Source organism: Sus scrofa, chromosome X (assembly GCF_000003025.6).
Source record: "Sus scrofa isolate TJ Tabasco breed Duroc chromosome X, Sscrofa11.1, whole genome shotgun sequence".
Lineage (NCBI taxonomy): Eukaryota > Metazoa > Chordata > Mammalia > Artiodactyla > Suidae > Sus > Sus scrofa.
Genome location: NC_010461.5, coordinates 48,732,227 through 48,755,145, shown reverse-complemented (window position 1 = coordinate 48,755,145; position 22,919 = coordinate 48,732,227). Strand labels below are relative to the sequence as shown.

The 22,919-nt window shown below is 36.7% G+C and overlaps 1 protein-coding gene across 6 annotated transcripts in view; it reads right to left on the bottom strand.

Annotated features, from left to right (window-relative positions):
* KLF8 (Kruppel like factor 8) overlaps window positions 2,787-22,919 on the bottom strand; it is an 89,297-nt gene continuing 69,164 nt past the window's right edge. For 3 of the 6 annotated variants that reach the window (XM_021079402.1, XM_021079400.1, XM_021079399.1), the window contains one exon: window positions 2,787-9,183. In XM_021079402.1, coding sequence (XP_020935061.1) covers window positions 9,002-9,183 — 182 coding nt within the window. In that variant the 3' untranslated portion in view covers window positions 2,787-9,001. 6 annotated transcript variants of the gene reach the window in all.

Here is a 22,919-nt window from a genome sequence, read left to right as displayed (position 1 = left end):
GCTTTCCTATATTCATTTCAGCATTATTCATAATAGCCAGGACATGAAAATAACCTGTTTCCTTTGACAGATGAATGGATAATGAAAATATTATATCTATATTTAATATATACAGTGGAATATTATCCAGCCCTTAGAAATCCTGCCACCTGCAACAACATGGTTGAATCTTTTGGGCCTATCATTAAGTGAACTAAGTCAAACAAAGAAAAATACTCTAAAATCTCATTTATATGTGAAATCTAAAAGCATCAAACACATAGAAAAAGTAGAATTATATTTGGCCAGGGCCTGAGTGGTGGGCCAAATGGAGAGATGTTGGTCAAATAGTATAAACTTTCAGTTATAAAGTGAATAGTGTGTGTGTGTGTGTGTGTGTGTGTATTTTATATATAATATATAGCATGGTAAGTATAGTTAACAAAACTCTTTTGAATACTTAAGAGTTGCTATAAGAGTATAACTTCAATAGTCTCACCGTAACTACAGCCAACACAATGGTAATTATGTTAGGTGAAGTATATATTAACTAAACTTATTGTGATAAAAATTTCACAATATATATATATCAAACCATCACATTGTACACCTTAAACTTACATAATGTTATTTGCCAATTATATTTCAATATAGCTGGATAAAAAAAGAAAATATAATTTGAAGAAAATGTTGAGGGAATATATCCAGTCTACAAATAGAATTAACGCAGCAGATTCAGATAATGTGAGGAGCAAACCTTCAGGTCTGTTGTCCTTTCACCCCTCACCAGGCAAAAAGCCTGTATTTTAGGGCTTTCATTTTCAGCTCGTCTGGTTTCTTATGTTCCCCTGGCCAAGATTCAATGATTGTTTTCTTTGATTTCGCCAGGGTAATATTTGCACCTTTAACCCTTGCTGACCTACTCTAATTCTTTTAAAAATGTACCTGATCCGATTCTCCCCTATCCCTACTCCCTCTCAAGTGACTGTAACTAACCTGATAAGTAAATCAAGGTAATGTACAGGGTAATCAGGTGTTCAAATATAAATTTACATATTGACTCCCAAATAACTCCTGTATAATTTTAATAAAATATTTCAAGAGAGGTGTGTTTGTGCTCACTATTCCCTTGAACATATTCTCTGCCAGCCCTACAAGTTGTTTCCCTCCTGAGTTCTCACAGACTTATTTTAAACCCTCAAGCCAAGGTTCTTCAATTTTCTTAATACAAAGGCACAATGATCTGGTTGGTATGGATTCCAAAACAATATGATTTGAATAGCATTCCATATCAGTTAATGTAGAACTACCTCATTCCATTTAACTGCTGCATTATATTCCACAGTATAACTTACACCATAGCTTACTGTCATTTCCTTGTTGATAGACATTTAGGTTATATATAATTTTCATTATTATAATCAATGCTGAACATCTTTACTGTATATGTACCAACCTCTACATATAAGAGATTTCTTCTGTAGACACGAAAAAGTTAAATTTCTGGTACATGGGATATTTGGTCTTTTTTGTTAATAATAAATATAGAAAAAAATCCCTCCAGTATGACTACTATTTTTATCGCCAGCCAGTAGTATATAATAATTGCCTATTTCTATATATTTAATCTTATGAAACTTGTAAATATTTTCTAGTTAAATGAATAGAAAAAGATTTTCATTTTAAATTCATTTCCGTGATTAGTAGTGAGGTTGAAGATCTTTTTATATGCTTACTGACTATATAAAATCCATCTGTGAATTTTTAATTTTTCATTTGTGTTGTATATTTTTTATTATTTGTATGATTTCTTTTATATGCTAGACACAAATCTTGTTTTATAAATGGCTGTCTTTCAACTTTTTATGGTATCTTTTACTGTTTAAGTGCTTTTAATTTTCAATAATATTTAACATATATCCATTATGACACTTAAGACACTACTGTGTTTCTTTTCATACTGGTGCCCTGAATTATGGAGTGAATTTCTTGAGAACAGCTGTTTTATACACCTCCATAGAAACCACCAAAGAGACTGGCTTATTTGTAGCTTTTTAGTCAGTATATTTGTAGCATCGAATTGATGATACTTTTAACCCAAAGAGGTGACAGTGACTCTCAGAATAAATAAATGAGTAAACAAACATTATTGGGGAACTTATGAAGCCTGAGATTCCTTGTTTTAAATAATCTGCAGTGAAAATCTCTTTCTGTCAGCCCCACATACAGTTAGCCTTTAATATGTCCTTCAAGCTCTTGGTCTTAATCTTTCACAGGTTTCCCGCCCTTTTATTTCTTTTCCAGTACCTCTCTGAAAGACAAAGTTTCCCACAGCAGAGTCTACAGACAAAGCAACTCCCCGTATCCCCAACCAGGGGTGGTATTTGTACTGAGGTAGCTTTGGAGATTAAAGCTATCCCAGTACCCTCTCTTTTGAATTCCTTCATAGGAAAAAACAAATGAACAAACCAACAACATGGTGAAGGAAACAAGGATAGGCAAGGAAACCTAGCCAGCTGAGCCCGTATCACACAAGGGGAGTCTCTGTAGGAAATAATACAAAAGGAGCACAGTTTTCATGATGCCCCATTTGGGGACATGCTAAGCAGATTCCCAAAAATGGGGAGGGTCTTGTGTATTTTGATAAATTATTGTGTCTAAAACAGCCCAGCTTCCTTTTTTGCCCCATGCTACTATAAAGTAGTTTCACCACAACTTTACCCAGTTAAGAGATAGAAGATGATCTACTCATGTCATGCATGCCATGTTGTAGAAATGTAAAAATTCAAGATAATAGCCATGGATTCTGAAGTTTAAAATATTTTTATTAATAAAAAGTACAATAATAAAACTTAACAAGATTGCTTAGTTCCCAAGCACATACCTTGCCTGAATGCCACGGAGGAAAAGTCCATTTAACTAGAACAGAGTAATCTCTAAGTGATCATGCTGAGGCAATTCTTGAGTATCTCTAGGCACCTAACAGATTTTTATATGAGAGACTGCTCATGATCCTAGCTTCAAAGATATGTCTCTGGAGAAAGAACTAACATAAAATAGACTTAAAAAAAAAACCCACAATGAAGTGCTGCTCTAGAGCACTGAAATAATGAGGCAAAGACAGAAGAGTTATGAAGACTTAAATCCTAATACACTGTTCTATATTTTAAACAATGACAAAAAATCAATCATTTCACCGCAGGCTCCTTTCCCCAACACAAAAAAGCAGAGTCAGTTTCTGGCACTGTACTCCCACTGTGTCCTCCTGTCAAAAAAAAACAAAAAACAAAAAACAAAAAACAAAAAAAAAAAACAAAAAACAAACAGGGATAGACACCACTAGGGATTCTCTTCCTATTTTATTCAGAAATACAGTGAAAACAGCACTGTATACAACATAGTTATAATGTCCAAAACAACTACTTGTACTGATCCTCAGAAACACCTACTGGAAGGGAAGAAGAGATTCTTAACTAACAAGTAGTGTCTCTCCCCATCCCCAACTCACCACCAGAAAAGGAAATGGAACATAGTATTTGAGAATCAAAGAAATATCCTGCCTCTGGTATAAATTATATCCTCTTCCATCCCACTCCCACCTTACCCCATTTCCCTGCTAACTATACTTTTCAGGATATAGCTAAGTGTGGAAAGAGAAAAATATAACTGGTGAAGCTGCAGTGGCCAAAGTTTGAAGGGCTCTGGGAAATTGCCTCTGTGCTTTTGACAGGGTGACATGTAATGTGGTCCAGGCAGAGGGAGCAAAGGGGAAGAATACAGCTTTTAAACATTTTACCTACTTATTCCTTTAGGTCCTAGTATGTTTGAGTATGGAAACAGATGAGAATCCTATACTTAGCAATGAAGAGAATGTAGGGAAAGTGAGAAAAAGAGATATTGCTTCCAGTGACCACACTTCAATTATACTTGTCACTGACTCAAATTTAGCTCTTTATCATCCATGAAGCCTAATATTCTCCTTTTTCTAGGGTAAATATAGAATACTATAATTATCATCATAGTGGTAATCATAATACCTTGTTGCTCATTTAAGGATCACTCATCTTTTCTGCCAACATCCATTAATGAGAATCCTCACAACCTTCCTGTGAGGTAGATATTTGGAGCCCCATTTTACAGACGGGTTAACTGAGGCACAGAGAGGTGATGTGACTTGCCTAAGGTCAGCCAAATGGAAGATGGAAAATATAGAAGAAAGGTAACTTAGGTTAGCACCTCTATTATCAGAGAGCCATAATTACCAGTGAGAAAAGATAGTGCTAAGTGTTTCTTTAAATTAGGCATACCCACTTTCTTCCATGTATATATTTTTATATAGATATTAGCACACTGTGGAGGATCAACAATATCCCTTAGCTTATTAAAGATAAGGTCAATTTCTGATGGTTTGGTTCTTCAGAAAACCTTTTGAGAGAAGGATAACCTCAAGTTCCTGGAACTCAAGTCATAGAAATCTCTAATTCCTGGATTTTGCAAATCACTTTGTTTCAAAGAGTTATTGGAAAAAGAATGTATATACATATATGTATATGACTGGGTCACTTTGCTGTAAAGCAGAAATTGATAGAACATTTTAAATCAACTATAATAGAAAAAATAAAAATCTAAAAAAAAAAACAAAGAGCAATTGGAGTAACAAACGTTACTATAATGTACATGAGAACTACCATCTAGGTGTTCCCACAAGCGTACAGGTTAACAATTAAGATACCACCATATATGTACTCTGGAACTGAACAATTAAGTAAGTAGATGATAATGTGTGGGAGCCAGGTTTCTCACTGTTGGAGTGGAAGATTAGAGTATGAAAAGGGAAAAGGTTAGGTTAGGATTATTCATGTGGTAATGGGTTGGAGTTGGAGACATCAGTATGAACTCATGTTTAGCTTGATAAAGATATGGGTGATTATATATAGAAGTATTTGTAGATATTGTGTGTGTATATATATATATATATATATATATATATATACACATACACACACATATACACGGGTTAGTGTACACACATATATTCCCTTGCTTGGTCAGCAGAGATGAACTAGATGCAACAAGTGGCAACAAGCATATCTAATGTCCAGATCTTTGTTTCTAATATAATTCTCCATTAAAATAAACCAGGACTCCGTAAAGAAATGGTTGATCATATGAATGGGTCAAAAAATAATATTTAAGATGAGCTTGAAGCATCTTGTAGTGCCATAAAATAAAGATATGCTAAAAAAAAAGGATGGAGGTACATCAAAAGAACTTGGGAGTAGACCCAAAACAGTGTCCAATGGCCAAAGCTGGAACAAATTGAGTAACAAAATAAGTTTTATTGGATAATAACCCAAAGTACAAAATAAATATCCATGAGTCCATACTGATACAAATAAATTATTGCATAAATAAATGAGGGAGAAGAGGCACATCTCCCATGCAGAAGAATTCCAAACAATTTATATAGATACCCTCAAGGATGTAGTGCATAGCTAACCACTCGTTAAGTGTGGTCTGCATATAGTGATTTCCTTCCAAAGAATACAGAATGGAAGGTGGGGCAGAGTACAGAGGAGAAGCTCGACAACACTATCTTAGCCAGGTGATCAACGTTAACATCAAGACTATGTCATATTAATATGATGTGATGAAAATGGCAGTTCATGTTTGTGGTATTCCTCCCCTAAATCCATAAGCTCAATTTAATTATGAGAAAAACATCAGGCAAATATTGAGAGATATACTTCTCAAAACTGTCAAGGTTATAGGAACAAGGAAAGTCTGAGAAATTTGTCACAACCAAGAGAAGCCTAAGAAGATACAACTGCTAAGTGTGATGTGGCATACTGAACAGGATGCTGGAATGGAATAAAAAATTTTATTATGTAAAAACTAAAGATATCTGAATAAAGTTTGGACTTTAGTTAATAAATATGCATCAACATTACTTAATTACAACAAATGTACCATTCTAATATAAGATGTTAATAATAGGAAAAATTGGGTGTGAGGTATAGGGAAACTCTGCACTATCTTCACACTTTTTTTTGTAAATCCAAAACTGCTTTAAAATAAAAAGTTTATTTAAAAAGAAATTACTCTCACAAATCTGTCTTGCCAATAGTTCACTCCACCTAATGAACTTAACCAGTTCACATACTTCATAGTTTTTTCTGAATTTTCCAATCATAATTATCAATAGTAATGTTCAACTTCCAATCATCTACAAATGGAGGAATTCCATTGCAACAAATCCTGGGATATAATTCAATCCTATAAAACAAGGCCATTTTCCATGCCCTAGGCAACTGTTCACAGTTGCTTTGCTCATGTGAACACGGAAAATTCAATCAGTCCCAAATGCTATACAAGAGAGTTCCTTTCCATCCCACTGTCTATTTAGCAAAGTTGTATGTGCTTTAGGTATAATACAGTATTGTATTTGATTACCTGTACTCCATGAAATACTCTTAATGAATTTTGACATATTTCTTAAAGAATATGTAAATAATTGAGATGATTTTACCATTATTTGAAGAAGGCAATGAGAATAGAATTATAATTGTCTCCTGATTACAGACAATTAATAAAGCATTTACAAAGCCCCTCATTACTTTACAGGAAAAATTTTAATAAAGGCTTAGAGATGTCAGGGATACCAATATTTGTAATCCTAATTTGATTATCCTAGTTAGTACAACATTGTGTTTGATAGCCTTTATTTACAAATAGATTATATGCTCCAATGTAAAATATCCTGAGGTCTGAGGGGCACAGGCCAGTTATGAACTATGGAAACAGTCTCAGATCCAAACTCTGGAGGAAATGGGTAAGCCCTTTGACTATACTGTGAAATACCATATCAACTACTCAAGTATAAGTTTAACTCATGTATGATGTTAATTCCCCATAACAATCTGTATTATAGCTACATAGAAGTCCCCTTTAACAGATTGGCCTTAGATATTACCTACTGCTTTAGCAATTAGGCTGCAGGGTGGACCTTGCACACCAAAAGTCAGGGAAAAACCTATATCAAGAAACAAGGATAAAATAGTAAAAATCTACATATCTTTTTGAAAAATACAGGTAGTCCTTGAATTTATGAGGATTTATGGTCTGGAAAGGCATTGTAAGTTGAAATGAGGTAAATCAAACCTGAGATATTATAAAAAGTGTTAGAATAGAAAAATTGTGTGCCCAGTGTTATATATCAATAAACACAAGTACATTTTACTTACCATTTAGTGAAGTGAAAATGACTTTGTGAGTTGTCTAAAGTTTTCTGAAGTATAACATATAGAACTGGACAAATATGCAGCCAATCATGTAAATTTTTATTTAATTCAGTTTAATAATGTAATCCCTGGGAGAATGGGTGTGCAGGTCTAGTAAGACCTCAAGGAAATATGGGGAAAGAATCTGACCCATATGTGTCTCATCTGTGAAATATTAATGATGGATAGTACTAGATGGTTAATAGTATCTCTGCTTGTTGCTAGAAAGTCTATGATTTAGTCAGAATAGATGTCCTTGGGAGGTGGCAACATAAAGTATTCAAGAGGGAAAAAGGGGTACCATATGAAGACAACCTTTAGGAGAGAGGCTGTTTCCAAAACTAAGTGATGCAAAGCCCATCGCCTCCATCCTGGGAGAGGCAATATGCCATGTGGAGGTAGATCTGAGGTCCAGGGCCTGGAACAGAGAGTTTTATGTCCCAGAGACTATTATGAAACAGGCTGATTGGGTTACCGAATGTGTATATTATGCAACTTGCTATAATGGCTAAAAGAAATGGCTTAGGTATTCATAGCAGTTGCAGAACATTAAATTGTTTTTTGTCAGTTTTCACTAAAAGCCTTTTATATTCCATTTGAAACACAGGAAAGCTTACTAACAATGCCATGGAATTAACATATCTTTTCTTTCAACCCTCACTTCTGTATAACATGGCCCCAGTGTGTGATTTCCCATCATGCAATATGTTCATAACAGTTACTTTATGTAAACAAAAGAGTAAACAGTACAGGGTAGCCCCTAAAGACACTGTCTCCACAGGTTACCATTTGAATGAGACTTGTGATTACAGCACTTTTGATATCCTATCCAAATGAAAGTCTCCATTTGTTTTCAGAATCATCCTGGTATACTCGTTCCTGTCACTGTCCTGGAACACTTTTTTCCCCTACTGGCATGTCCATGTGTGCTTTGAATTTTTATCCACATTTAGCTTAATAAAGAATGTAATTGTGCAGCAAAATCTTTAATCCTGAAGGAGGAAGAGGAAGAAGGGGAAGAAAAGGAGAAAGACAAGAAGATCCTTTCATTCCTTTTGATGGACTTAAGAAGCAGAAGCACCGCCTGAAAATTAAACTGTAAGAACAAGTAGGATTGGATTTACAAAACCTTGAGTTCAGTATGGGATTCAGCCTATTCATGGAGAATGTGCCCTATACTCAGAACTCAAATACCTGTAAATCTTACCAACCAACTACAATGTTATGCTCTCTTTTGTCTAAAAACTTGAAAAAAGTCATTTTGCGACACCACCAACCACTTTGATATACTGATTCAAAAGAAATATGGATAAGAATTCTAGAAAACAAGAGAAAAATAAGAAAAAAAGCAGCATATGTTTGTTCACAGCCTTGAATTTGATTCCTGTTTTGTTATTGTAGGAAAAATGTCCTATCTCTTAACAGGGGTAGGGGTAGGGTGGGGCAACCATGGGAGCCGCACTGGAATCCAACCCATGCGGAGGTTGAAAAAAATTGGGGACTGGACTTTGGAGAAATGAAGGGGTAATATAAAGAGTCCCTATGGGAAATCAGCTATCCTCTCCAGTCTCATCAGCCTGGCTCAGTGAGCTGTTCCAATCCCACCCCAAAAGGCTAGCTGAAGTCAAAGACAAAAAGATGGTTATGACCTCAGTGTGCAGGCACACGCGCACACGTACACACACACACACACACACACACGAAAGAGACCAGTGCAGCACTTCTAGAGCAGTCTGTGCCGCTCACATGGTGTCATGGCGCCGGCGGTGCAGAGACAGGTGGTCAGAGCGAGAAAAGCTACGGTTGCAGTCTGCGCACCGGAAGGGCTTGATGCCTGTGTGCTTGCGGAAATGGCGGGTGAGCTCATCTGAGCGAGCAAATTTCCAGGAGCAGCCATCCCAGGTGCATTTATAAGGCTTTTCTCCTAAAAAAGAGAATATGACAAAACAAAAGGAGATAAGAGATATTTGGATACTAGAAAAATAACAGAGTACATAACTCTTTTATTAAGGCTTTGATCAATACATGAGGCAATCACTTTGAAGATATGCTCGCCTTCATCTTTTCTTAAGTCTTAAAGAAAAGCCAAGATGGTTGAATAGAAAACACATAGGCTCTGGCTCAAACAGGCCTTTGCTGGAATCTATGGCTTTAGTACAAACTAGCTATGTAACCTTAAATAAGTTACTTCTCCCTGGCTGGGTCTGTTTCCTTATCTCTAAAGAGGGATAAAAATACCTAAGATTGTTTGAAACATTTTATCCTTTAAACATAGCCAGTAAAGGATAAAACTGGGATCCAAACCCAAATCTTTGACATTTTCCACTATACCAAATGGTAGTAACTATATTCTCTCCTTTAATACATCCCAACAAATAGTTTAAAATAGAGCCAGAAACCCAGGAATATACGCTGCCATATACATTGGAATGGGCCCTCAGCTAAGACTATAAGCCTTTTTATGTGAAAGGTCAAAAACTCAAGGGCATAGAGTAGGGTGAGAAGTATCAAGTCAAACTTCTTGAAATAATTCAATGCTCAGTATCTCCAGGTTGCGTCTGGGTTAAATAAATAGAATATGTGGAAAACTAAATTTTTTAAAAATAGAAAAAAAGTATGGCCCCACAATGGTGTGTAGAGCACATAACATAACATAACATATGCAGAATAAAGGCAATATCAATACACTTAAATGTAAATTATGAGGGAAACTATTAACAGTGAATGAATATCTGAAAAATGAGGATGAGAATGATGAGGAGAGGACCTTCTCTTTTTACTTTTCAGCTTTCTGCATTGTTTGAATGTTTTAAAAAATTGTGGTGTTTTATCTTAAAATTTTAAAACTAAAAAGGTAAGAAGCTATATGAGCAAAAATAAATATTAACTATAGTTAAATCAAGGTCATGGGATTAGGGTAATGATTGTTTTATTTTTAATGTGTTTCTCTACTTCCCATCTACAATGAACATGTATAAATTTATAACCATAAATAAGTGATAACACAGATACAAAATACATTAGTATTTTAATGGTCTCTCTTAATCTGGCTCTTTCTCTCCTTTCTCCTTATAAATTATCCAGGGCATTTAATTTTATGCTGTTCTAAATTCTGGTGGCAAACTGGTCTACATATGCTGTTTTTCAGTTTACTTACTGCTCAACACTTACCAATCTTCCCAAGTGCTTACTAATTAACTGTAGCTTTCAAATAATGGGCAACAGAATGGAATTCACTCTGACTCATAATTGTGGACAATACCAAGGCAACAGTTTTGAAGACTAAAGATGTTGATTACCGATCATTTCATTATTCAAACATTGCTGCATTAGCTGTCAGGAAGAATGAGATGGATGTATTGAGAATATAAGATATCCAATGAAGTATTATAAAATGAAAAGAAAAAACTACTTAATGGCTATGCACCCTCCCATAGTAAAATCCCAATTATGTTTCCTAAACCTCTGTGCTTCTCTTTGTCTCTGTATCTGTCTATGTTTCTCTCAGTGTCTCTCTTTCTCACACACACACACACACACACACACACACACACACACACCTCTCAGACAAAGAGAAAAGATCTGGAAAACTAGCAATAGCAAATGGTTAACAGTGGGAAGGAGGCTGCAGATGGTTTTAAGAGTGCATAAATGGGATTTTTCAGTTTGGTCTATATAATTCTATTCCATCTCTATACCTCCCAACTGTCACATTGCTGTAAATTTTGTTGCAATCTCTCAAGAATTTCTCCTGAGAATTCCCATCTCCTCTACAGGCTAATGAAGAAAATTTGACTTGTAAAGCAGTGACACCCTGTGGTGATAAGAGCCTATTGCTAGAAAACACAGAATTTATAGACAGAATTTAGCAAGGAGAGCATTTTTCCTATTGGAAAAGCAGTTACCTTTTATTATCATTGAACAAGCTTGTATTTATGTTGGTACACTTCATATGACACAACTCATGACTTTCATTACTATATCATTGATATTGAAGAACTAAATATACATAGGAAAAATAATCCATAATATAAAGAGTATGTATTAACTATGTAACAAAGTGTTATATGTTCAAAGGCTAGATGATCTGTGGGCTAGTGTGAAGGCACTGAGCTTGAAGCATAGATGGTTTTTAGATGAGTGGCATAGATGGCAAAAGGCAACCCTGTCACTTGGAGGCATGGGCCAGTAAGGAAGTACATTAAATGATGTATGAGGTAAGCCATCCTGAAGCATGGGGTACCTTTACAGAAGTTCTACAAGATGGCCCCTATTATAAAGGCCAGACTAAAGAATTTGTATTTTAGTATGAAACATAGTGACATACAACAGAGGCGGGTGGTGAGGGTAGTCTGCCATAGGTATAGGCAATAAGGGGGAGGCATTGACAATGAAGAATTTAAAAACAAAATAAATTAAAAGTTTGCTCTGTTCTATCATCATGTACAAATTATAAACCAATGAGAAAATACTCCTTCTCGCTACGACAGACAGTTCTCATTGCCCTCCCCCTCTTGGTACTTCACTACCAGAAGGCAATGATTGCAGGGTATGTGCAATGCTAAATGTTTTTAAACTCAAGAATGACTTAATCAAAGTTGTATGTTGAAATGATCTAGCCATGATGATGGATTACAATGAATACAAGGCTACTCGAGTAATCTACCTGTTCAGCACAGATAGGTGCTCAAATTATTTACTGAATTGTTGAAGGAATCAAGAATAAATGTAACAAGATTTCCCAGTGTGGCTCAGTGAGTTAAGGACCTGACCAGTTTCTGTGAGATGTGGGTTTGATCCCTGGCCTCGCTCAGTGGGTTAAGGATCTGATGTTGCCATAAGTTGCAGCATAGGTAGCAGATGTGGCTCAGAACCAGTGTTACTGTGGCTTTGGGTGTGGCATTGGCCTACAGCATAGCTCTCATTTGACCCCTGGCCTGGGAGGTTTCATATGCCACAAGTGTGGCCATAAATAAAAAGGAAAAAAAAAGGAATAAATGTAACAGAAGATTGAAATAAATAAAATCAGTAATGTCAGAAGAGACATTATAACGGAGGCTTCAGAAATAAAAAGGATGATAAGGGACAATTATACATAGTTTTATGTCAACAAACTAGATAACTTATAAGAAAGGGATAAATTCTAGAAACATAACTTATAAAAACAATTAAAAAGAAATAGAAAGCCTGAATAGATCAATAACAAATAAGGATATTGAATCAGTAATCAAAAATCTTCCAACAAAGAAAATCCCATGATCAGAAGTCTTCACAAATGAATTCTACAAAACATTCATAATAATTCTTAAATTCTTCCAAAAAATGGGAGAGGAGGGATCACTTCCGAACCCTTTCTCTGAAGACAGCATCATCCTGATACCAAAACCAAAGAAAGGACTACAAGAGAAAACTACAGGCCAATATCCCTGATGGATACACATTCAAAAATCCTCATAAAATCCTAGCAAACTAAATTCAACAATACATTAAAAGGATCATACACCATGATCAAGTTGGACTTATCCCTGAGATAATGCAATGTAATTCAATCCATCAATGTGATATAACACATTAATATGTTTGAGAAAAAAAATCTTCATGATCATGCTAATGGATGCAGAAAAAGCACTTGACAAAGTTTAACATCCATTCATAATTAAAATGCTCAACAAAATAGTTATATGAGAACTTAAAATACAAGCTATACAATAAAACCAACAGCTAACATCATAATCAATAGGGAAAAACTAAAAGCTTTCCTTGCTAATATCCAGTACAAGGCAAGGATGCCTACTATTCCCATTTCTTTTCAACATTGTACTGGAACTTATGGCCAGAGCATTATACAAGAAAAGGAAATAAAAGGCACTCAAATCAGAAGGGAAGAAATAAAATTATTTCCATTTGCAGATCATATGATCATATACATAGGCAATCTCAAATTTTTTAAACAAACAAAAAACTGTTAGAAGTAAAGAATTCAGTAAATTTGCAATATACAAATCAACATAAAAAATCACTCACTTTTCTATAGACAAATAACAAAGTGTCTGAAACAGAAATCAAGAAAACAATACAATTCAAAATAGCAACAAAAGAATAAAATACTTAGGGATAAATTTAACTAATGAGGTTAAAGACCCATACAGAGAATATAATAAAACACTGATGAAGGAAATTAAAGAAAGCACAATAAATAGAAAGACATCTGATGTTTATGGATTGGAAAAATTAACATTATTAAAATATCCATGAGACTCAAAGCAATCTACAGAGTCAATGTGACTCCTATTAATATCTCAATTGTGTTCTGTATAGAAAGAGAAAAACGGATACTAAATTTCACATGGAACCACAAAAGACCTGAATAGCCAAAGAAATTTTGATCAAAAAGAATAAGCTGGAAGCATTGCAAGTCCTGATTTCAAAATATATTACAGGGAGTTCCCATTGCAGTGCAGTGGAAATGAATCTGACTGTATCCATGAGGACGCAGGTTTAATTCCTGCCCTCACTCAGCGGGTTGGGGATCTGGCATTGCTGTGAGCTGTGGTGTAGTTCGCAGACATGGCTCGGATCCTGCATTGCTGTGGCTGTGGCATAGGCCAGCAGCTGTAGCTCTGATTCGACCCCTAGCCTGGGAACTTCCATAGGCCACAGGTGTGGCCCAAAAAAGCAAAAAGTAAAAAGAAAATTACAAAGCTACAGTAATCAAAATAGTAGTGACATAAAAATATTTATGTAGACCAATGGAATAAAGATTTCAAATATAAATACATACACCTAGAGTCTTTCTTGATCTTCAACAAAGTGCACATAGCAAACAAGGGGTCACCAACATCATATGCTATCACTTACATGTGGAATCTAAAAAAGGGCTACAATGAACTACTTTGCAGAACAAAAACTGACTCACAGACTTTGAAAAACTTATGGTTACCAAAGGAGACAGGTTGGGGTGTGGGGGGATGGGCTGGGGTTTTGGGATGGAAATGTTATAAAATTGGGTTGTGATGATCATTGTACAACTATAAATGTAACAAAATTCATTGAGTAAAAAAATAAAATAAAATAAAAAAACAAGGGGAGAATAATCTTCAATAAATGGTGTTGGGGAAACTGGATATTTCCATGCAGAAGAATGACATTGGACCTTTATCTTGTATCATATACAAAAATAAATTCTAAATAGATTGGCATATTAAACACAAAGTCAGAAACCATAAAACTACTAGAACAAAGCAGAGGGGGGAGTTTCTTTTCTTTTATTGAAGTATAGTTGATTTATAACCTTGAGTTAGTTTCTGGTGTACAGCAAAGTGATCCATATGTATATTTGAAGTTATATTTATACATATATATATCTTATCAGATTATTTTCCATTATAGGTTATTATAAGATATTTAAGGAGTTCCCGTCATGGCTCAGTGGTTAATGAATCCGACTGGGAACCATGAGGTTGTGGGTTCGATCCCTGGCCTTGCTCAGTGGGTTGGGGATCCGGCGTTGCCATGAGCTGTGGTGTGGGTGGCAGACGCGGCTTGGATCCCATGTTGCTGTGGCTGTGGTGTAGGCCTGTGGTTACAGCTTCGATTCGACCCCTAGTCTGGGAACCTTCATATGCCGCAGGAGCAGCCCAAGAAATGGCAAAAAGACAAAAAAAAAAAAGATATTTAACATAATTCCTTGTGTTTACAGTAAATACGTGTTTCTTACCTATATGTGTAACAGTTTGTATCTGTTAATCCTATTAACCTAAATTATCCCTCCTCTAATCCCTTCCCTCTTGGTAAATATAAATTTGTTTAATGTTTCTGTGTCTGTTTCTGTTTTGCATATAGATTCATCTGTATTATTTTTTAGATTCCACATGTAAGTGATATCATATAATATTTATCTTTCTATGTCTGACTTACTTCACTATGTGTAATATTCTCTAGGTCCATCCATGTTGTTCCAAATGGCAACAGTTCATTCTTTATTATGGCAGAGTACTATTCCATTGGATGTATATACCATAACTTCATAATTCAGTCCTCTGTTGATGGGCACTTGGATCATCTCCATGCCTTGGCTATTGTAAATACTGCTTCTATGAACTTTGGGGTTAATGTATCTTTTCAAATTAGAGTTTTTCTCTTTTCTGGATATATAACCAGGAATGGGATTACCAAATCACATAGTATTTCCACTTTTGGTTTTTTTAAGAAATCTCCATACTATTTTCAACAGTGCTTGCAATGATTTGCATTCCCACCAACAGTGTTTTCATATCTGTCCAGCATTTAATATTTGTAGACTTTTGATGATAACCATTTTGAACCGTGTGAGGTGATATCTCATTGCAGTTTGGACTTGCATTACTCTAATAACGAGCAGTTTTGAGCATCTTTTTCATGTCCCTGATTGTCATCAGAATGTCTTCTCTAGAAAAATGTCTATTTCATTTTATAGGAGTATTGCTACCCTCACATTCCTGTCATTTCCATTTGCAGGAAAATAACTTTTTCCATCCCATCACTTTCAGTCTGTGTCTGTCCTCTGCCCTTGCAGTCAGCATATTGTAGGTTCTTATTGTTTTATCCAATATGCCACTCTACATCTTTTTAATGGAGCTTTTAGTCCATTGACATTTAAAATACTTATTAAGAAAGGCCAATAGATGATACAGCTTATATGTGGAATCTGATTTTAAAGTAATTCAAAAGAACTTATTTATAAAACAGAAAAAATCTCACAGACTTCAAGATCAAACTTAGGGTTACCATGGTTGTGAGGGAAAAACTGGGAAGATGGGATTGACACAAATATATTACTATATATAAAATAGATAACAAAGGCCTACTGTATAGCACAGGGAGGTCTACTCAATGTTCTGTAATAACCTATATAGGAAAAGAGAATAGATATATGTATATGTATAACTGATTCACATTGTTGTACACCTGAACCTAATACATTATAAATAATTCATACCCCAATAAAGTTAAAAAATAAAGTACTTATTGATAGGTATGTACTTATTGCCACTTTAAACCTTGTTTTCCAGTTATTTTTGTAGTTTTCAAGTTTTTGTTTTTCCTCTTGTGGTTTGATGATTTTTTTGGTAGTATGCTTTAATTGCTCTTTTTTGTGTGTGAATCTATTGTATGTTTTTGATCTGCGGTTACCATGGTGTTTTAAATACGTTAAACCATAACTATATCTATTTGCTTTGAACTGATAATCATACAAATTCAAACACATTATAAAACATCTACATTTTTATATTCCTATATCCCATATTTTATGATTTTGATGTCTTGTTTACATCTTATAAAAACATCCTTTTACTGTTAACTGTAGTTATAATTACTTTTACAAAGTGTTTTGTTGTTTTTTAATCTATGTATTGGCTTATTTAAGTGATCTTCAATCCTTTGATATGTTTACATTTCATACTGTGATTTTTCCCTTTCCTATAGATTCTTGCTTCTTCTCCACTTAGAGAAAATCCTTCAACATTTCTTTTTTGGAGAGTTCAGTTCCAAACTCTTAGTTTTTGCTTGTCTGAGAAATCTCTCTCTTTCTATTCTGAATGGTAATCTATCCTAGGTTGGTGGTTTTCTCCCTTTCGGGTCTTTGAATATATCATGCCACTCCCTTATGGTCCACAAAGTTCCTGAAATAATATCAGCTGATAGCCTTATGGGTGTCCCTTGTAACTCTTTGTTTTCTTCTTGTCTTTAGAATCCTGTCTTTAGCTTTCATTTTTGCAATTCAAATTATGATGTGTCTTTGTGTCTGTGTGGACCTGTACCTGGAGATATATTTCCTTTAGTTTTGGGATGTTTTTAGCCATAATTTCTTCAGATACTTCTTAGATTCTCTTCTTTCATTTTTTCTGGAATCCCTGTTTATACCTAAGTTGGCATGTTTTATATTATTCCATGGATCTCCTATGTTGCATTCCTCATTTTTTTCATTTGTCTGTCTGCTTTTCTGATTGGCTTATTTCCATTATTCTATCTTCCAGATCACTTATTTGTTTTTCTTTCTCATTTAGTCTTATATCCATTGTTTCTAGATTGTTTTATCATGGCAACTGAACTGTCTGATTTAGATTGATTCATCTTTAGAATTTCTAGTTTTGTTAAATGATCTGCATATCTATAAATATTTTTTATTAATTCCTTTAGCATATTTTTAACCTCCTCTTTGAACTGTGGGTCTAGTAGACTGCTTTATTTGTTCTTTAAAGGGTTCTCTCTTGCTCTGTTATTTGGGAGTAGTTCCTCCACTTTTTCCTTTTATTTAACTTTCTTTGTCTCTATGAATTTAGGAGAAACATTTATCTACTGTGGTACTGAAGAGGTGGCAGCCTCCTTGTGTAACTCTATGTATCCAATATTTTTATTGTGAAACTGGTTTTGTATGGATGGCAGCCACATCTTTCAGTGCATGTGAGCTGTTTTCTCTTTGATAGGAGGTGTGATTGGTATTGTGTCTAGAGTCTGTGCCTCGTGTTAGGTGGGACTTACTTTTTGCTCCATGGCTGTCACAACCCTGTTGTGGGGGAGAAGTCTTGTCTCACTTGTTCGAGTAGAAGCCCTAAGTGTCAGATTTGATCTGGTTCCTTTTCCCCTGTTCCAAAGGAGTGAGCACATGTGGTCACAGCAAACCTATGCACTGCTTGTATAGGAATTCACAGTTCTACTCAGAAGCATCGCAAAGTTGTTCCCTCTTCTCTGCTGTGTTTGTTCCAGATCAAGTGCAACATTGTGGTATGGACTAGGCTGGAGCTGAGGGTTGGGGCACTATGGATACAGAAATTTAAGTAGATGCGATGCTACCTGGGTTCTGAGAAGCCTCTGATCTGGTGCCAAGCTGCAGTGTGGAGTGGGCAGAGCCATGTTGCCTTTTCTGGGAAATGAACTCTGCATGCTCCTTCCAAGGATCTGTCTGGAGGAATGTCATAGAGACATTCCTATGGCACTGCCTACTGCTCATGCTGACAATATCTTTTGGGAATGGACCTGCTGCCCCCATACCTGTACCAACAATGTGCTCTTCAGTGGGAGGAAGCTTCTTGACATTGGTCTGGTCATCGATTTTTTTTGGATATGCAATGAAAAGCACAAGAAACAAAAGCAAAGATAGATGAAGGGATTCCAAAAACAGTCAACAGAGTGAAAAGGCAACCTGTGGAATGGGAGAAAATACATACGAGCCACATATTTGATAAGGGGTAAATAGCAAAAAAAAAAAAAAAAAAAAAAAACCACAAAGAACCCAATTAAAAATAGACAAAGTACCTGATAGACATTTCTCAGATAAAATACATGCAAATAGTAACTAGGTATATGAAAAAGCCACCAGGTATATGCTCAATTTCACTAATCATCAGGGAAATGCAAATCCAAATCAAAATGACCTCACACCTGTTAGAATGGTTATCATCAGAAAGACAAAAGATATCAAGTGTTAGAGAAAATGTGGAAAAAGGTAAATCCTTGTACACTGTTGCTGGGAATGTAAATTGATACAACCATTGTGAAAGAGCATTGTAGTTCCTCAAAAATTAAATATAGAATTACCATATGATCAAGCAATCTCATATAATAATATATAGCCAAGGGAAATGAATTAGTATCTCAAAGAGATATCTGGACTCCCATGTGCATTCAGCATTATTCACAATAGCCAAGATATGGAAACAAACTGTCTGCTGGTGGATAAATATATAAAGAAGATGTGGTTAATACATACACTGGAATATTATTCAGACTATAAGAAGGAAATCTTGCCATCTGTAACAACATGGATGAACCTCGAGGACATTATGCTAAGTGAACTAAGATTCAGAAAGACAAATACTGTATTATCTCATGCTGTATTTGGAATACATGTAGCATGTGCAATATAAAAATGTCAAATTCAGAGTTCCCTCCATGGTTCAGCAGTTAAAGAACCCGACTAGGATCCATGAGGATGTGGGTTTGATCCCTGGCCTCTCTCAGGAGGTTAAGCATCTGGCGTTGCTGGGAGCCGTGGTGTAGGTTGCATACATGGCTCAGGTCTCGCATTGCTGTGGCTGTGGTGTAGGCCAGCAGCTGTAGCTCAGATTAGACCCCTAGCATGGGAACTTCCATATGCCACAGGTGTTGCCCTAAAAAGCAAATAAATAAATAAATAAATAAATAAATAAATAAATAAATAAAATAAAAATGTCAAACTCAGAGAAGAGATTAAGATGGCAGAGTAAGAGGATGCTAAGCTCATTTCCCCCACTCCCCAACAGATACATCAAAAGTGGAGCAACCTACATGTGGACAAACTCTTGATAAATACAAACCAGAGGCTGTCAGAAAGGCTATTCTGTGACCAAGGCTATAAAGAAAGATCAACACAGAATCATGAAGAAGTGCGGAGAAGCAAAGGTGTTGGGACCCATGTCCCTGGCAGAGAACACAGAAGAGGGGGTATCATGGGCTCTGGGATTCTCCCTGGAAAGTGAGGGGTTTGGGCCCATCTATTGGATGCCTTGGAGTTTGACACTGGGAAGATTAGTCCACTTGGCTTGTTTTAAAACCAGTGAGTCTTACTGGAAGGGTGTAAGAAACTAAGATTGTGCTCATGAAGAGCAAGTGTACATACTTTCTGATCCCCAGAGTCAAGGGAGAACAGGTGGATTGAAAATGGCCTAGGGCTCTGGCTGGTTTCCCATGGCTATCCCAGCACACACTCCAGCCTGCACTGTGTGCCTGCTCCAACCACACTTCTCCTGGCTCAGTTCTCCAGTAGTAAAAAAGCTGCTGTTGGTGAGGAATGTGCACTCTCCTCAGCATCATAGGGAGTAGAGCTTACTTGGACCTGGTCCTGCATCTGAAAATAGCAACGGTGTCCATTGCTGGTGTGTGCAAGGAGATGGCAGATTGAGAGATACCTGAAGCTCTGACTGGCATGCCAGGACTGTCCCTTAGCATGCCCTACCTGCACCTAGCACCTGCTCCAGCCCCTCTTGTTCCAGTGCTGCTCTCCTCTGAGGGGAAAGTTGTATTGCTAGGAGGTGCGGATATACATACAGAGATTGCTTGTACCTGACCATGCATCTCAATGGGGTGATGGCAGCTATTGGCGGTGAGCACCTGAAGGCAGTGGATTAGAAACTGCCTGGGTCTCTGACTAGCTTGATGGGACCATACCAGCATATACCCCATCCTGAATCAGCCCCTCTAGCTCTGGCACTGCTCCCCACTACAGTGGAAGTGCCCTTCTATGGGGGAGAGTGCACCCTGAAAGGGAATAGAATCAGCTCAGACCTGAACTTCAAGGCTTCTGCTTCAATACCTTGGGACCCAATATTGCTATCAGTAGGGTAGTGATAGGCATTGAGCATAGGAAAATTCCTGGCTCACACTGGAACAGGCTCTGGTTTCCCCATCTCAAGCCCTACATCCTACCAAGGTGGTAGTTGCCAGCACGTGTTGCAAGAAGGCATGACCCATGCTCACTTCAGATCCAGCTCTCCCACCAAAGCCACCAGGCACATGAAGACTCTGTAGGAATGCAGACTCCCACATAAGGATACCACCACAAGACTGGGATAGGTAACTGTGTCACCTAATCTCATAGAGACAGAGAAATTTAAACAAAATGAGAAGTCAGAGGAATTTGTCTCAAATAAAGAACAAGAGAAAAAAAAAACCTGACTAAATTCTCTAATGAAACAGAGATAATTTCTCAGAAAAAGAGTTAAAGTCATTACTAGTAAAATGCTAAATGAACTTGCAAAAAGAATTGATGAATATAGTGAGAATTTTACAAGGAACTAGAAAATATACAAAAAAAAAAAACAGAACTGAAGAACATAATAACTGAAATAAAAATTCACCAGAAGGGATTACAGCAGACTAGGTGATATAAAAGAATTCATAAGTAATCTTCAAGGTAGAATAATGGAAATCAATCAACCAGAACAGCAAAAAGAAACACAAATTGAAAAAAACTAGGATAATTTAAGGGTCCCTTTGAGACAATATCAAGTGAACTAACGTTTATATTAGAGATCACAGAAGGATAAAAAAGAGATAAAGGGTCAAAAAGGGATTTAATTAAATTGCAGCTGAAAACTTCCAAAATGTGAAGAAGGAAACAGATATCCAGGTACAGGAAGCACCAAAAGTCCCAAACAAGATGAATGCAAAGACACCCACATCAAAACATATAATGAAAATGGCAAAAATTAAAGATAAAGAGAGAATTCTAAAGGCAGCAAGAGGGGGGCGTCAAGATTAAGGATTAAGATGGAGGAATAAGAGGACATGAAGCTCATCTTCCCCATGAATATAGCAAAAATCCATGCACATATGGAAAAAGTCACATGGAAAAGTAACTGGAAAATGGCAGAAGGACTCCTATACAACTAAAGCCATAAGGAAGTGCTACTTCTGATATAGTAGAATGGAAAGAAAAGTGACTGGGTCAGGACTTGTGCCCCTGGGAGGGGACTCATATGAAAAGGGAGAATACACAAGCAGACACTTGCCTATGGGAGTGAGCCATGAGAGCCACATCAAATACAGCTCTCCCACTAAAGGCATTGGGCACATGCATTCTGTATAGACTCTTCCACATAAGAACACCTCTTCATGAAAGCAGTAGGTAACAATTTCACCTAAATTAATAGAGGCAGAGAAAGCTAATAAAAATGAAAAGGCAGAGGAACTGCTCTCAATTGAAAGAGCAAGGGAAAATCCCTGAAAAAAAAAAAGAATAACAAAACAGAAATAAACAATTTGACAAGTAAAGAATTCAAAGTACAAGGAATAAGAGAGGAATAAAGATGGAAGATTAGTAGGATGCAGAATTCACTTCTTCCCACAAATACATCAAGAACATACCTACAAATGGAACAATTCTCACAGAACTCCTGTTAAACATTAGCAGAGAACCTCAAACAGCTGAAAGGACAAAAAAGATCTCCACATAACCAGGTAGGAAGAAAAAAGTGGAAGTGGGACAGGACCTGCACTCCTGGGAGGGAACTGAAGGAAAAGAGAGGTTCCCACAGCCTGGAAAGTCCCCTCACCAGTGGGGATATCAGCCAGGACAGAAAAGAAGCTTTAAAGGCCCAGAGGAGAGCTCAACAACCAGTTTGTGGTAGGCAGGACAGAGCGAGAACTACATAGATGGTCTGTGTCACCTCCCTGCACACCTCAGCCTGAGACTTGCATCTGCTGGGGTGCTGAAACATGGGCTTTAGAGAACAGACCCAGGGAGAGAACTGCTATTGGCTGTGTGGAGATAGCCTGAGGGCTGGAAGTGTGGGGTACTGCATCTGGGGAAAAGAAGAAGGAAGGGGGGAATTTCTTTGCAGCCTTTTCCCCATGCACTGGCTCCTGCCTCCATGGGCCCCTCCTGCCTGAGCAGGCTCATATGTTCCAGCTGCCTTGACAGGCCCCAAGAGCAGATACTGGTAGGTTGCCCATGCACAGAGGTGGAGCTGATATCACAGCTAAATCACACAGCCAGAGTGACTAGGAAGCAGAGCTGATATTTCTACCTGCAGCTATGTGAATCGTTGATTTACACCTCCCAGATTTATGCCTCTGGTGCCAGCTTTGTAAATTCAACACCTGTTGAGAACCCAAATGGACAATGGGTGTTCCTATGGCTGG